The following is a 13214-nucleotide window of genomic DNA, read 5'->3' on the forward strand; positions in this document are numbered from 1 at the left end:
TTCAGTGTGGCAGGAGTGCAACACAGTGATGAAGTCAGCGTTCCATTCTTAACAAAGCAAAAGCAGCTGATTGGTTTTTCCCGCTACTGGAGGTAGAACCACTCGAAGTGGTTGACGACTTTAAATACTTGGGATCGTGGGTCAATTCTAGCGACTGTGATATCAAGATTCGCAAGGCCCTCGCCTGGCAGGCACTCAACTCAATGTCGAAAGTCTGGAAGTCCCACATATCTGACGGGCTTAAACGCAGGCTCTTTGTGGCAACAGTGGAATCTGTTCTTCTCTATGGGTCGGAGTGTTGGACGCTGACAGCGACGGCAGCAAAGTCACTCGATGGATGCTACACTCGGATTGCGCTTAACATCAGTTGGCAGAGCCACACGCCAAACTGCGAGGTCTATGGTCCCCTCCCAAGACTAACCGACAAAATCGCATGGTGGAGGCTTGGGCTTGCTGGCCATTGCTTCAGGAGTAGGGACCCAACAGCCTCTCCCATGATCCTGTGGGAGCCGCATCATGGTCACCGGTCCCGAGGGCGCCCCCCATCAACCTTTATTGACACCCTTAAGAGGGATGTGGGCGCCCTCGATGCACTAGAACTAGCATCATGCATGGCGGATCGGGATGACTGGGCCTCCAGGCGTGCGGCTCGGCTGAGGCCGCCATGAATGAATGGAGGTAGAACATGATGGAAGAGCAATGCGGTTTATTGTTTTTACACTGCAGTGAATTTCAGTGTGGAATGATCTGTTCTTTATTCGTGAACACAGACTAATAGAAAGGAGGAGTTCATTATCCTTTTCTAGTGAACATCCTAAAGTAGCACGTCGTGTCTTCACCCTCGATAAATCGTCCGCACGTGGCTGTTCAGCGTCACGGTGATGAGCTGTTGGTTTTCTGGCCTTGCACTGCACAGACGCTTTATATTCCAGACATCCTGTGTGAAGTCAGTGGGAGAGCTTTCTTTAGCAGGTTTCTCCAAATCCGATCATTTATTTAATACTCAGATTGGTACTCTCATGGGTTTCCCCAAAGCGTTTTAGCGTGTCGGGCCCGATACGCTCAGTCGCTATATGGCCCTTTTCCACTACCCTTTTTCAGCTCACTTCAGCTCGCTTCAGCTCACTTCAGCCCGACACGGCTCGCGTTTCGACTACCAAAAACCAGCACGACTCAGCTCGTTTCAGCCCTGCTTAGCCCCTAAAACTCGCACCGTTTTGGAGTGGGGCTGAAGCGAGCCAAACCGTGCCGAGTGAGGCTGGAGGCGTGAGCAGACACTCCCCTGTGCACTGATTGGTGAGGAGGCGTGTCCTCACACGCCCACACACGCCCCGCGAGCGCGCTGGGATCTGTAAACACCGCAAACCCGGAAGAAGAAGAATTACGAATTACGAGAATTTCTGAAGCCTTATGCGCCTCGCCTCATCTATACGCTCTTGCCAGTATCTGTTGGCGTTGTCGGTGACAACAAGCCACAGCACCAAGACCAGCAACACTAACGACTCCATGTCCTCCATGTTTATTGTTTACTATCCGGGTCGTGAGACTACCGCTTAAAAGATCACTGAATCAGTGACATACTGATTCAGTATGTATATATGTATATATATATATATATGTATATATATATACTGAGGAAAAACATGGCGCGCATGCACACGCACGGTTGGTTGGGCTCCGTGCTTGCTGCAATCGGTGCACTTTTTATCGGATTTACTTATATTTTTACGCATTTTAAATATAATTTTAATAAGCTTTTTATGACAATACGTGCATTGCTGCAATATGTTAGAAAACGTAGTGCCTGTGTGCATGTTGAACAAAAACAACTACAGCATCAGAGACGGCACGCAAACGAACAATGGCACCTGAATTACCTGTTAACGTTAGGCCTACTGCTGTTTATCTGTGCTGTGGCGGCATTTCTCGTCTCTACGGGTCTGTTTGGATCATCAACATCTAGATCCCCACCAAAACTCGTAAGAAATGTCCAAACACTGGGTTTTATCCCGGACAAACTCCATCTGAACAATTTTGGATATGGGCAACTCGCCATTTATCGTTCATTTTTAATCCTTGGTCCAAGGCGCCGTCTGTGCACGGCAGTCCATTACTCTAAGCGCATAAGAACAAATAAATCGCATTGGAAAGCATACCTTCTTTTCCTGATCTTGCTTGCTGGAGACATACAACTCAATCCAGGCCCAGGCCCTGTGGATATATCTGCTGACAACGTGGCGGGCCTCCCTCGCCAACCGGCGGAATTTCCTACTATGGATGTCGCGGCTCTGATCACCCCCACGCTACCTGGAGTACCCGCAGGTTTCCTAACGCGTTTGACTAACGAGGACGGAGCCTGCTACGGCGATCCGAATCTACATCATGGCGTGGAGAGTTTAACAGCACGATCTGTGAATCCATCCTGCATGGTTGAAAGGTTGGTGGAGGCTGCAGAGCTTGGAAATAAACAAGAACCGACAGGCGCCTTGGATTGTTTAACTGACCGTGCCGGCTGGCGTGGAACAACTGTCCCCACTAAAGTAAGATCACTTCAAACACAAGCACAGACAAAGCAGAGACGGACTTTATTCTTTCAAACTGTTAATCACGCCAAAGTAGTGTGGGACCCTACGGTAAAACCTAAAGGTATTTTGGGGGGTCATCTAAACATCCGAAGTCTGGTTCCTAAGTGTGATGAGATCAGAATGCTACTGTCCGAGTCTAATATTGATTTTCTATGTATTAGTGAAACATGGCTGCATGAAAAAATTTTAACCAGTATAATCAATGTTCCGGGATATAAATGTTTTAGAAGAGACCGAACTTTCGGGAGGGGAGGGGGTGTTCTTATATATGTTAAGGACTCGCTCAATGCAAAAGAAGTCTCCCTGACGGCTGATATTGAATGTCTATGTATTAATGTCACATTGTCGCAAAACATGCAATTTAACATAATGGTGGTATACAGCCCTCCTTCTGCGTGTACTACAAAGCTTTGTGCGAACTTAGACGCACTGTTTAAAAACTTTAAACATAACAGTGAAATACTGGTATTCGGGGATTTTAATATAAATTGGTTAGACAAACGCGGTAGAAAACTTTTTAAAGATCTCTCATTTAAACATGATTTTAGCCAGCAGATTAAAAACCCCACACGCATTACCAAGAGCAGCCAAACACTAATAGACTTAATGTTTACAAATAAGCCTGACAGAATCATAAAAACTTATAATTTAGTCACTGGTTTGTCAGATCATAATTTGACACTAGCTGCAAGAAAACTCACAAAAAAACGATTGGCAAAGTTTATAAATCAAAACAAAAAATCCGATAGATTTAAGATTCCTCATAAAACAATGACTGCATTTGAGAACGAATTAAAGGGTGTTAATTGGGATGACCTCCTACAACTTGATCAAGTAAATGCTTGCTGTGATCATCTAACATCTGCTATTGTATGCATTATTGACAAGTTCACGAAAAAGACAAAACAATCCCACAAAAAATTTCAGTTACCATGGATGACTGATGATATCCGAAAACTGATGAAAAAGCGAGATTATACTCTGAAAATGTTTATTAAAACTCGTAGTGACATTGATTCAAAATTATATAAAAGTCTGCGTAACCAGGTGGTTAAACAGCTTAGAATGTCCAAATCAAATTACTACATCCATGTTTTATCAGAGGCCAAAGGGAATGGCAAGCTTATCTGGAAGCAACTAAATAGTCTATTAAATCCAGAGGGTAACAACACCCAAAATCAATTTAAACTCAAATTTGGAGAAAATGTCATCTCTGATAGTACACAAGTCTCAAACGAATTTAATAATTTCTTTATAGAATCTGTCAAGAACCTTGCCTCAGGTTTCCCCTGTAAGAATAATGCTGTCCAAACAGCATTAATCGATGACCAAGAGAATTCATTTCACCTTAAAGAGGTCAGTTATACTGCTGTTTTAAAAGCTATAAATGACCTAAACACCACATACTCAAAAGACATCTATAATTTAGACACAGCTTTTCTCAAGAAATACAGCAGCATCCTAGTCCAACCCCTCACCCATCTTATTAATATTTCTGTTAAAACTGGACAATTTCCAGATGGGTGGAAAACTGCTCAAGTAATACCACTCTTTAAATCTGGAGATGCTGGAATTATATCTAATTATAGACCCATTAGTCTTCTTCCAGTTTTTTCTAAAGTCCTGGAGAAGATTGTTTCAGAACAACTAATGCGCTACCTTGAGTCAAATCACTATTTGCATCCTTTGCAATTCGGATTCAGATGTAACTACTCTACAGAATCCGCTACTTGTTATTTAACTGAAAAAATAAAACAATCACTTGACAAAGGGCATGTGGTCGGTGCAGTATTCCTAGATTTAAAAAAAGCGTTTGATACAGTCAATCACAATATTTTAATTTCAAAACTAATTAAGTTCAATTTCTCTAAAAAGTCATTGTCTTGGTTTGAGTCATACTTAAAGGGCCGGGAGCAATGTGTTACTATTAATGATGTGAGTTCTAATTTTCTTAAAATTGAAACGGGGATCCCTCAAGGTACTGTCTTAGGGCCTATACTGTTCAGTCTTTATATCAATGACTTACCAGATGTGTGCCCAGATATAGGTCTACAGATGTATGCAGATGACACAGTGGTATATGCATCTGGTAAGACCTGTACTCTTGTGGCTGAGAAACTAAATACTACCTTGCATAAAATAGCATTTTGGCTGGCTTCATCCTGTTTAACTTTAAACATTAAAAAGACAAATTCTGTGTGTTTCTCTATAAAGAAACAACCAATAAACACCCTGGATATAAGAATTAACGGTGAGCCCATTGAGCAAGTCCCCGAAGTGAAATATCTGGGTATAATCATGGATTATCAGTTGAACTTTAAAAGTCATGTAAAGAAAATGTGTAAGACTATTAAGGCAAATCTAGGATGTTTTAAGATGATAAGAAATTGCTTAACTCTAAATTGTGCCTTTGTTTTTATGAATTCTATGATTTTCTCACATATATCTTACGGTTTGACCACATGGTCTCAGGCTCACCAGACAACAATAAAATGCATAGAATGCCTCTATAACCAAACCCTCAAAGTTTTAGACAAGAAAAGAATAAGGCATCATCATTGCCAAATTTTAAACAAATATAAGATTCTCAGTTTTACTAATTTTATTTCATTATACACAGTTAAATTGGTTTTTAAATGCCTCAATAATACTGCTCCTCAACTGCTCTGTGAGTCAATAACAAGACTGCAAAGTGGTACTAGATCCACCACCCGAGCAATGTCAAAAGGCAATTGCACTGTTCCATTCCGTAGAACTTCATTTGCACAAACCTCTTTTTCAATAAAAGGAACACAATTATGGAATTCTCTACCAGACAGTTTAAAATCCATAGCTACACTTCTCTCTTTCAAAAAACAAACAAAACAATGGCTAGTTCAACAGCAATCCTGCTCTCATATTTAGTTTGAATTATTAGTTTAGATACTTAGCTTGCTATTTGTCTTTTTATTTTTACTATTGCTATTGTTATTTTTAATTTTGTTATTATTATGACCATTATTTTTTATTTTATTTTTATGTATATATATTTTTTCTCATAGATTTTAAATATTCATTTTCTCTTTTTTTGTTTTGTTTAATTAAAAGCCCAACTAGGGACAAGTGTTGTGAATTAGCTTTGGCTACAAATACTGTGATGCATACATCAGATAACTGTTCCAGATATCTATGTCTTTGTATCTGTCCCTATTCAAAAATAAACAATACAATACAATACAGAGCATCGTGGACGAGTTCGCGGAGCGCAAGGCTCACCGTATGCCCTTCAAATAATGCGCGCAGTAGGCTATTGATGTTTTATTATGAGCCATGTACAGTATGTCGCCTAATGTTTTTTTGTTTGAGTTACATGTTCGTTTGAAGGACTTAATGTACAAAATAACATAGTTGCACCCCGTAGTGTTGAAATTGGTAAACACAGTGCATTCAGTGAGGTTTGCACCGCCCTCCTTTTATTTCTGACTCTTCCTGTCACCACTCTGAGCGCTCATTCGTATGCCCTTCAAATAATGTGCGCAGTATAGGCTATTGATGTTTTATTATGAGCCATGTACAGTATCCTAATGTTTTTTGTTTCTGAGTTACATGTTCGTTTGAAGGACTTGATGTACTAAATAACATAGTTGCACCCGGTAGTGTTGAAATTGGTAAACACCGCAGTTGCGGACATTTTGTAGCCTAAAATGATGTTATGATAAGCTTTAATAAAGGGCCCGGTCATTTGCCCCGCCCCCGGCCCGGCTCTGACTTGTTCCGCCACTGTCACTGATGTCACTGTTTGCGCTGCTTAACGACATCACATGACGTCCACCCACTTTCGCTAACTCCACCCAATGTGTCCACCCACTTCCAGCCAGCACGGTTCAGCGCGGTTGTAGTCGAAATGCAACTCCAACAGCCCCGCTCAGCTCGACTCAGCACGGCACGGCTCAGCCGCGTTTGTAGTGGAAAAGCGGCATTAGTTAAAATCCGATACGCTTAGATTTATACCGATACGCTAAATTTCCTACCCACAAGTAACTCGATACACAGGAGAGCAAATAACAGATCCATTTACATATCGATCGATATTTGTGTTAAACAAGCGGCCTTTTTTTCCCAATGTTTGTGTTGATTCTGTCAAAGTAATATGTCCGCGTGGTACGATGTAAACAAACTAATCTGTTGGCTACGTCAAGATCATGTGTTCAAACCGTCCAATAAAAACATCGAAAGAAAACGTCAGACATCCCGGAATTTTCCGATTCATTATAAGCGATCTCATTGGCTGCCGATGTCGTCCCCCACCAGACGGACAAAGCCGACTGATTTTAATAAGCGAGGAGACTCGCTGAACAAATTAATCCACATCAGCATGGATGACAGCGAGATGGACTGAGAGGGTTCCCCAACATCGGGCCAAGCAGAAGCCAAGGAGAATTAATCTGCTTTAAAGGAGTAGAAAACTTAATCCATTAGTTTGGGTTTGCAGAAAGATTCTGTGATTATAAACACTCTCACAAAGTGAAGTTGTCCAAATGTGTCAAATACAGCATCATTTCAAATAATAATCATGAGCATTTTTGGCAGTGTGATGTCACTGGGATCCATTTAACTTAAGGCGGCTCCGGATTATTCTTTCGTTAAAGGCTCACCGTGACATCACACTGCCAAATACGCTCATCATTATTATTCACAATTATGCTGCATTTGACACTTATTAACAAATTCTCTTCATGAATGTGTTTATAAGTACATAATCTTTCTGCAAACTTAAATGTATGAATTAAGTTTTCTTTTCCTTTAAATATGTTTTAATCTTAATCTAGTCCATTTAATAAAGTGCCAAAATGTAAACTTTATAATATGCAGTTGCCTTACTTTTCTTTTCAGTGCATCTTAGTTCTACATATATTACGGTAATTGCATCCAAAACATTCTAAATCATTACAGTTATAGTAATACAGCAACTTATTTTAAGGTGGCAGGTCTTAGGTTCAGATCCCTTTGTGATCAACAGGAGGTCATGATGATCGATTCTCTTCACTGGATTGCAGAAGATGGAGCAAACCACTGGTCATATTTTCATGCACATTTTTGTTACAACACGACTTGATCATAAATAATTAAGGGATCCCCGTAGATTTTCAGTCTACGATATCATATGCCTCAGTAATCTATAACAAAACAGTAGCTTGCAAGGTGAAATTTCAAATGTGTTTACATTAATTCTATTTAGGACAGAAATCAGTGAAACACTGGTAAAATCTATCCTATAATCATGGATCTAAAACCTCTCAGAGACCCTGAAAATGCACCTGAGAGCATCCATTTTCAAAAACTTTTCTGGGGGGGGGGCCCACGCCCCCGGACCCCCCTAGTTTCGCTTCACGCCATTGGCGCTCAATTGTCTGTGTATTATTATCATGCCAGAATTTAGGGCTTTAATTTTTTTCTGGGGAAAACACTGACTCTGTGTGCGTGCAAGTGTGTGTGTGTGTGTGTGTGTACACGTACTGGTCAGAGAGCCGTTCCCGGAGCCGAACAGCAGGCGGCCCGTCAGCATGAGTGGCAGCAGGTACGGAGATCCTTTAAAATGAGATCCTAAAGCAAAGATCGAGGAACCTAACACACACAGGAAGGAGAAAAGGAACACGCCGACTACACACACACACACACACACACACACACACAGAGAGGTTGTTAGAAATGTATTACAGGTAGATACAAACATCTCAGGAACTATCTGTATTTCTCTCTCACACACACGACATAGCATTTAGCAGACGCGCTTATCCAGAGCGACATACGAGTGCAAAAGTCAGGCACACGAAGTGCTGAACTTCTACACAAGAAAGTTCTAGTGCCAACTGAATAAGCGACAGCAATACCTCGTGTAATACTGTGATTAATCAGAACTCAAAACAGCTAACACCAGGCGAGACCATACACACCCAGGGTTGGTCTAGACTGAAACAGTTTCACAGTGGGCACAGAAGAAGGGGAGAAGTGCAGCCTGAAAAGGCGGGTCTTCAGTCTGCGCTTGAAGGTGGTCAGGGAGTCAGCAGTTCTGACCTCAACGGGAAGGTCATTCCACCAACAGGGAACCAGGACAGACAGCAGTCCTGAGCAGGAGCAGAAAGGAGGAGGGATCAGGTGACCAGTAGTAGCAGAGCGTAGGGATCCGACTGGTGTGTAGGGGTGGGTCAGACTCTCGAGGTATGCTGGCCCTAACCCCTTGAGAGCCTGGTAAGCTCACACCAATGTCTTAAATTTGATGCGAGCTGTGATAGGTAGCCACTGCAGGTCGGCAAGCAGAGGCGTAACATGGGAAGAATGAGGGAGGTTGTAGACCAGGGGAGCTGCAGTGTTCTGGATGAGCTGCAGGGGTCTGATGGCAGAAGCTGGAAGGTCAGCAAGGAGAGAGTTGCAGTAGTCCAAGTGGGAGCGGATCAGCGCTTGGACCAGGAGCTGAGTAAAGTAGGTGGTAAGAAAAGAGCGAATCCTTCAGATGTTGTCGAGGAGGAACCTACACATCCAGGTCACTGCAGCGATGTTCGCTGAGGAGGAGAGTTTGCCGTCGAACACGACCCCTAGGTTCTTTGGACTGGAGGAAAGAGACCTAGAGATGTGCCCCATGGAAAGGACAACGTCCAGGGATGGAGCAGGAATGTAGATTACCTCTGTCTTGCTTGGGCTGAGCTTCAGGTGATCGTTGTCCATCCAGCTCTGGATGTCACACAGGCAAGCAGAGATGTGAGCAGAGATCTGTGTCAGAAGGAGGAAAAGAGAGAAACAGTTGGGTGTCATCATAACAACAGTGGTAGGATAGACAGACCATGACCAGAGATAATCAGGCTGAGAGACTGAGTGTAGAGGGAGAAGAGAAGCAGACCAAGGACTGAACCTTGAGGAATGCCAGTGGTAAATGGGCGTGGTGCTGATACAGTACCAGACCAGGTAAACTAGAAGGAGCAACTGGAGAGGTAGGACTTGAACGAGTCTCTGGCTGTCCCACAGATCCCTCGAGCTGATAAGGATGACAGGAGGATGGAGTGATCAACAATGTCAAATGCAGCAGAAAGATCAAGTAGAGGGAGGCAGCACGTGCTGCATTAAGTACCTCACTGACAGAGAGAAGCACAGTCTCGGTTGAGTGTCCGGCTCAGAAGCCAGACTGGTGAAGATCCAGGAGGTAGTTCCATGAGAGAAAAGAAGAGAGTTGGTTAGCAACAGCATGTTCAAGTGTCTTTGACAAGAAGGGTAGAAGAGAAACAGGGCAGTAACTCTGGATGACAGAGGTCTAAGGTTTTTTTTTTTTAAAGCAGAGGACTGATGTGGGCCCGTTTGAAGCTGGAGGGAAAGCATCAGGAGGACAAGGAGGAATTGATGAGGGAGGTGATAATGGGAGGATGTCTGGAGTGATGGTCTGGAAGAGAGAGGAGGGGAGAAGGTCAAGGGCACAGGTGGGGCTTGGAGCAGGAGATGGGAGGCATCTGAAGTGGAAAGAAGGGAAAAAGCAGAGAGCAAGGGGGAAGAGACAGGGAGTGGGAGGCAGGCGTTGTGAATGGCTATGATCTCCTCAAAAAAAAGACTGCAAAGTCCTCTGCAGTGATGGAGGACTGAGGTGCAGCTGGTGGAGAGAAAACAGAAAAAACAGTTGACAAGGGTTGGAGAGGGAAGTATGAATTTTGGAGTGATAAAACTTGATCTTGGCTGATTTGAGTGAGGCTGTGAACTCAGCAAGGAGGGACTGGTAGTGGGACAGGTCAGCAGGGGCCCTGGATTTCCTCCACTTCCTCTCTGCTGCACGGAGACCGATTCTGTCGGAGCAAAGTGTTCCGGACATCCAGGGACTAGGAGGGGAAGATCTTGCTGGCCTGGAGACAAGAGGGGATAATGTGTCCAGTGATGAGAGAGAGAACAGGGAGGATGCAGGAGATTCCATGGGGAGACTGGTAAAGGATTCAAGCAGGGGGAAGGAGACAGTGACCGAGGAGGCAAGAGAGGAGGGGGAGAGAGCGGAGGTTACGACAGACTGTAACAGTGGGGATGATGGGTGGAGAGGAAGAGGGAGGAAGAATGAAATGAAGTGGTAGTCAGACAGATGGAGAGGGGTAACTGTGGGATCTGAGGCAGAGCAGTTTCGGAGGAAGACCAGGTTTAGAAGGTTGCCAGCTTTATGGGTTGAAGGAGATTTCAGCACAGAGAGGTCAAATGAGTGGAGTAGGGGAAGGAAGGCAGCAGAGTGGGAGGCGTCGAGGTGGAGGTTGAAGTCTCCCAGGAACATCAGTAGTGTCCCATCTTCTGGGAAGGAGCTGAGTAAGATGTCCAGTTCATCAAAGAAACATCCCACAGAGCCAGGAGGGTGACAAACAACAACAATGACAAAAAGGTTAAAGGTCTCATTGCATCGTTTTTTCATTAACTGTGCGGTGGTCTCTAGTATGAATGAATGCCCTGTGAGCCGGTTTTGGTGAAAAAAAAAATGCTGTGGTTCTCCTGTTTCAGGCTGTTCTAGTTTGGTGGAGGAGTGGGTGGCGGGAGAACAACAGGATTTCAGCTCTTACTCACTGATATTCATGACATGTAAACGTGTTACCTCTGATTGGCTAACAGCACTGTGACGCTCCCTCCAGTGGGTCAGAACAAGCGGATGTGGGTGTCTTACTACGGCAAGAGAGAAGGAACAAACCGCGAAGGGAAAAAAAATACCAGGCTTTCGTCTAAACCGGGGAACAGGGGCGCTGCGCCCTCTTACTCTCGGCGTGCGCCTCCATACCGAAATGCCGACTGAACCCCAAGTCACACTTAGGACATGCACTTATATACTACTGCACGATCTTTTCTCCATGAAAACATCCCAGCAACACCACGTGATAATGTGTCTGATCATCAAATACGTTATAATTGCTCCAAAAATATTCCAATCATAGTAGATACACCGCCAGACGGTGCAAAAACGATCCGAATTGGCGTTTTCCAGACTGAGGCGCCATGTTGTTTAGTTGTTTACTTGTCGCGGCTGCTCTCGCGAGATTTGACATGGGTTACATACAAGGTCAGCTGACTTGTAGAGCGAGATTTCTCGAGACTGAATGACCTTTCACCCACCGGCGCGGGAGCTTTTGACAGAAGTAGTTTGCGAGTTGTTTTTGTTGACACTTGGGCATTTAAAGATGTCATCCCGCAGCACGAAACGGAAGAAAGCCAAGGACTGTCCGGGGCAGAAGAAGATTACTTTTTTCTTTTTCAGTGTTGACAGACAATTTCCCTCTCAGATAGCCTCAGAATGTCCCATTGTAGCCTCAATTTTTCAAAGGCTTTGCACGGCAGAGGGGGGGACGGACAACCGGCACCATCCCCCCCCCCCGTCGTTTCACTCCCTCGCCATGGTGAGCGCCCTCATACTAAATTTTTCTAGAAAAAGCCCTGAAATACCGTGCACTGACCTCATTGATGTGCGACACGAGGAAATAAGAAGATAAATTCAACAAATGTTTGGGTTTTTACTGAACAAACAAACGAATAAAATGAATGAGTGACTTAAAAAAAAAAAGGATGTGGGTGTCTTTGTAAAAACTGTTTTGATTGGCTATTATGGTCTCGACATCGATGTTTTGACCAATAACAATGTAGATAACACGAATTTTACATCACATTCAACGAGATTTAAACGAGACTAAAGATGGCGACTTACAAATAATGTGTAAACATCGTTGAAGTTAATAAAGTTTGAACAGCGTGAAGGAACACACCCCAACCCCCCGAAATTAATAAAAAACATTCTCAACGGATTTGGCATAATATAAAAAGGTCGTTTTTTACTCAGAAAAAGTGGGAAACTCTCATCCCTGCCGAGCTTGTGACCATGTCATGCATGCTAACGTGGAGAATATGAACATGCTGTTCTGTAACAAAAACCTTCGAACAAAAAGTTCATGTTTTACTGACAGCTTGTGAGCTGGTGGTCGATCGTCTTGACGGTGCAGATCCAGGTATTAAAAACAACCTCGAAGCAAAACCACTACTGAAGGCACCGAAGTTTGAAAAGTCCCTGTGGTTGAAATGATCAGAACACAGCACTAACGCTGCATTACACTGCGCTGGTGGTGTTCCAAACATAAATTCCAACCATTTCTTCTTCAGCTCTTCTGTCTTGGGCAAGAAATGCAACGTTGATGTGTTACTGCCACAAATAACACAGGCACGAACTTGTTCAGCCATGTTTTCAACTTGCTGTTAGGTCCTCTTCGTTAGCTACTGACGAGATGGGCTCTGCTCTTTCTCCTCGCGCTTAAATCCCAACTTCCTTCCCGTGGGCGGTCGCAAGCCAAGGTGGGCGAGGCCATGAATACTAATTTATGAAGTGACGTAAGATCGTATGGCTTTTTCAGATCCGCTCATTTTTCCGACTATTTTCTTTCATAAGGTAATACAGGGAATGGGGGTAGAATTACATTTTCACATGCAGCATGCAGATGCAACTCGGAGTGAACTATGGCATTTCAAAAAGAGCCAGTGTTAAACGCTTTTGGTGGAAGGGCACCTTTAACAGGAGAAGAGACTGAAATGGAATGAAATTCAAAAGAGTGGAAGAGATGAGAACTTCCATGACAGAGATCAACAAACCAGTGCCACCACCACGAC

At 43.7% G+C, this 13214-nt stretch overlaps 1 protein-coding gene across 1 annotated transcript in view; it reads right to left on the minus strand.

The window, feature by feature from the left end:
* mfsd1l (major facilitator superfamily domain containing 1-like) overlaps positions 1-13214 on the minus strand; it is a 50653-nt gene that overhangs the window by 12446 nt on the left and 24993 nt on the right. Inside the window, exon 5 of the mRNA XM_060922771.1 lies at positions 8082-8225. Within this exon, the coding sequence (XP_060778754.1) occupies positions 8082-8225 (144 nt within the window). The remainder of the gene's footprint in view (positions 1-8081; positions 8226-13214) is intronic.

This window comes from Neoarius graeffei, chromosome 5, assembly GCF_027579695.1.
Source record: "Neoarius graeffei isolate fNeoGra1 chromosome 5, fNeoGra1.pri, whole genome shotgun sequence".
NCBI classification, from domain to species: Eukaryota; Metazoa; Chordata; class Actinopteri; order Siluriformes; family Ariidae; genus Neoarius; species Neoarius graeffei.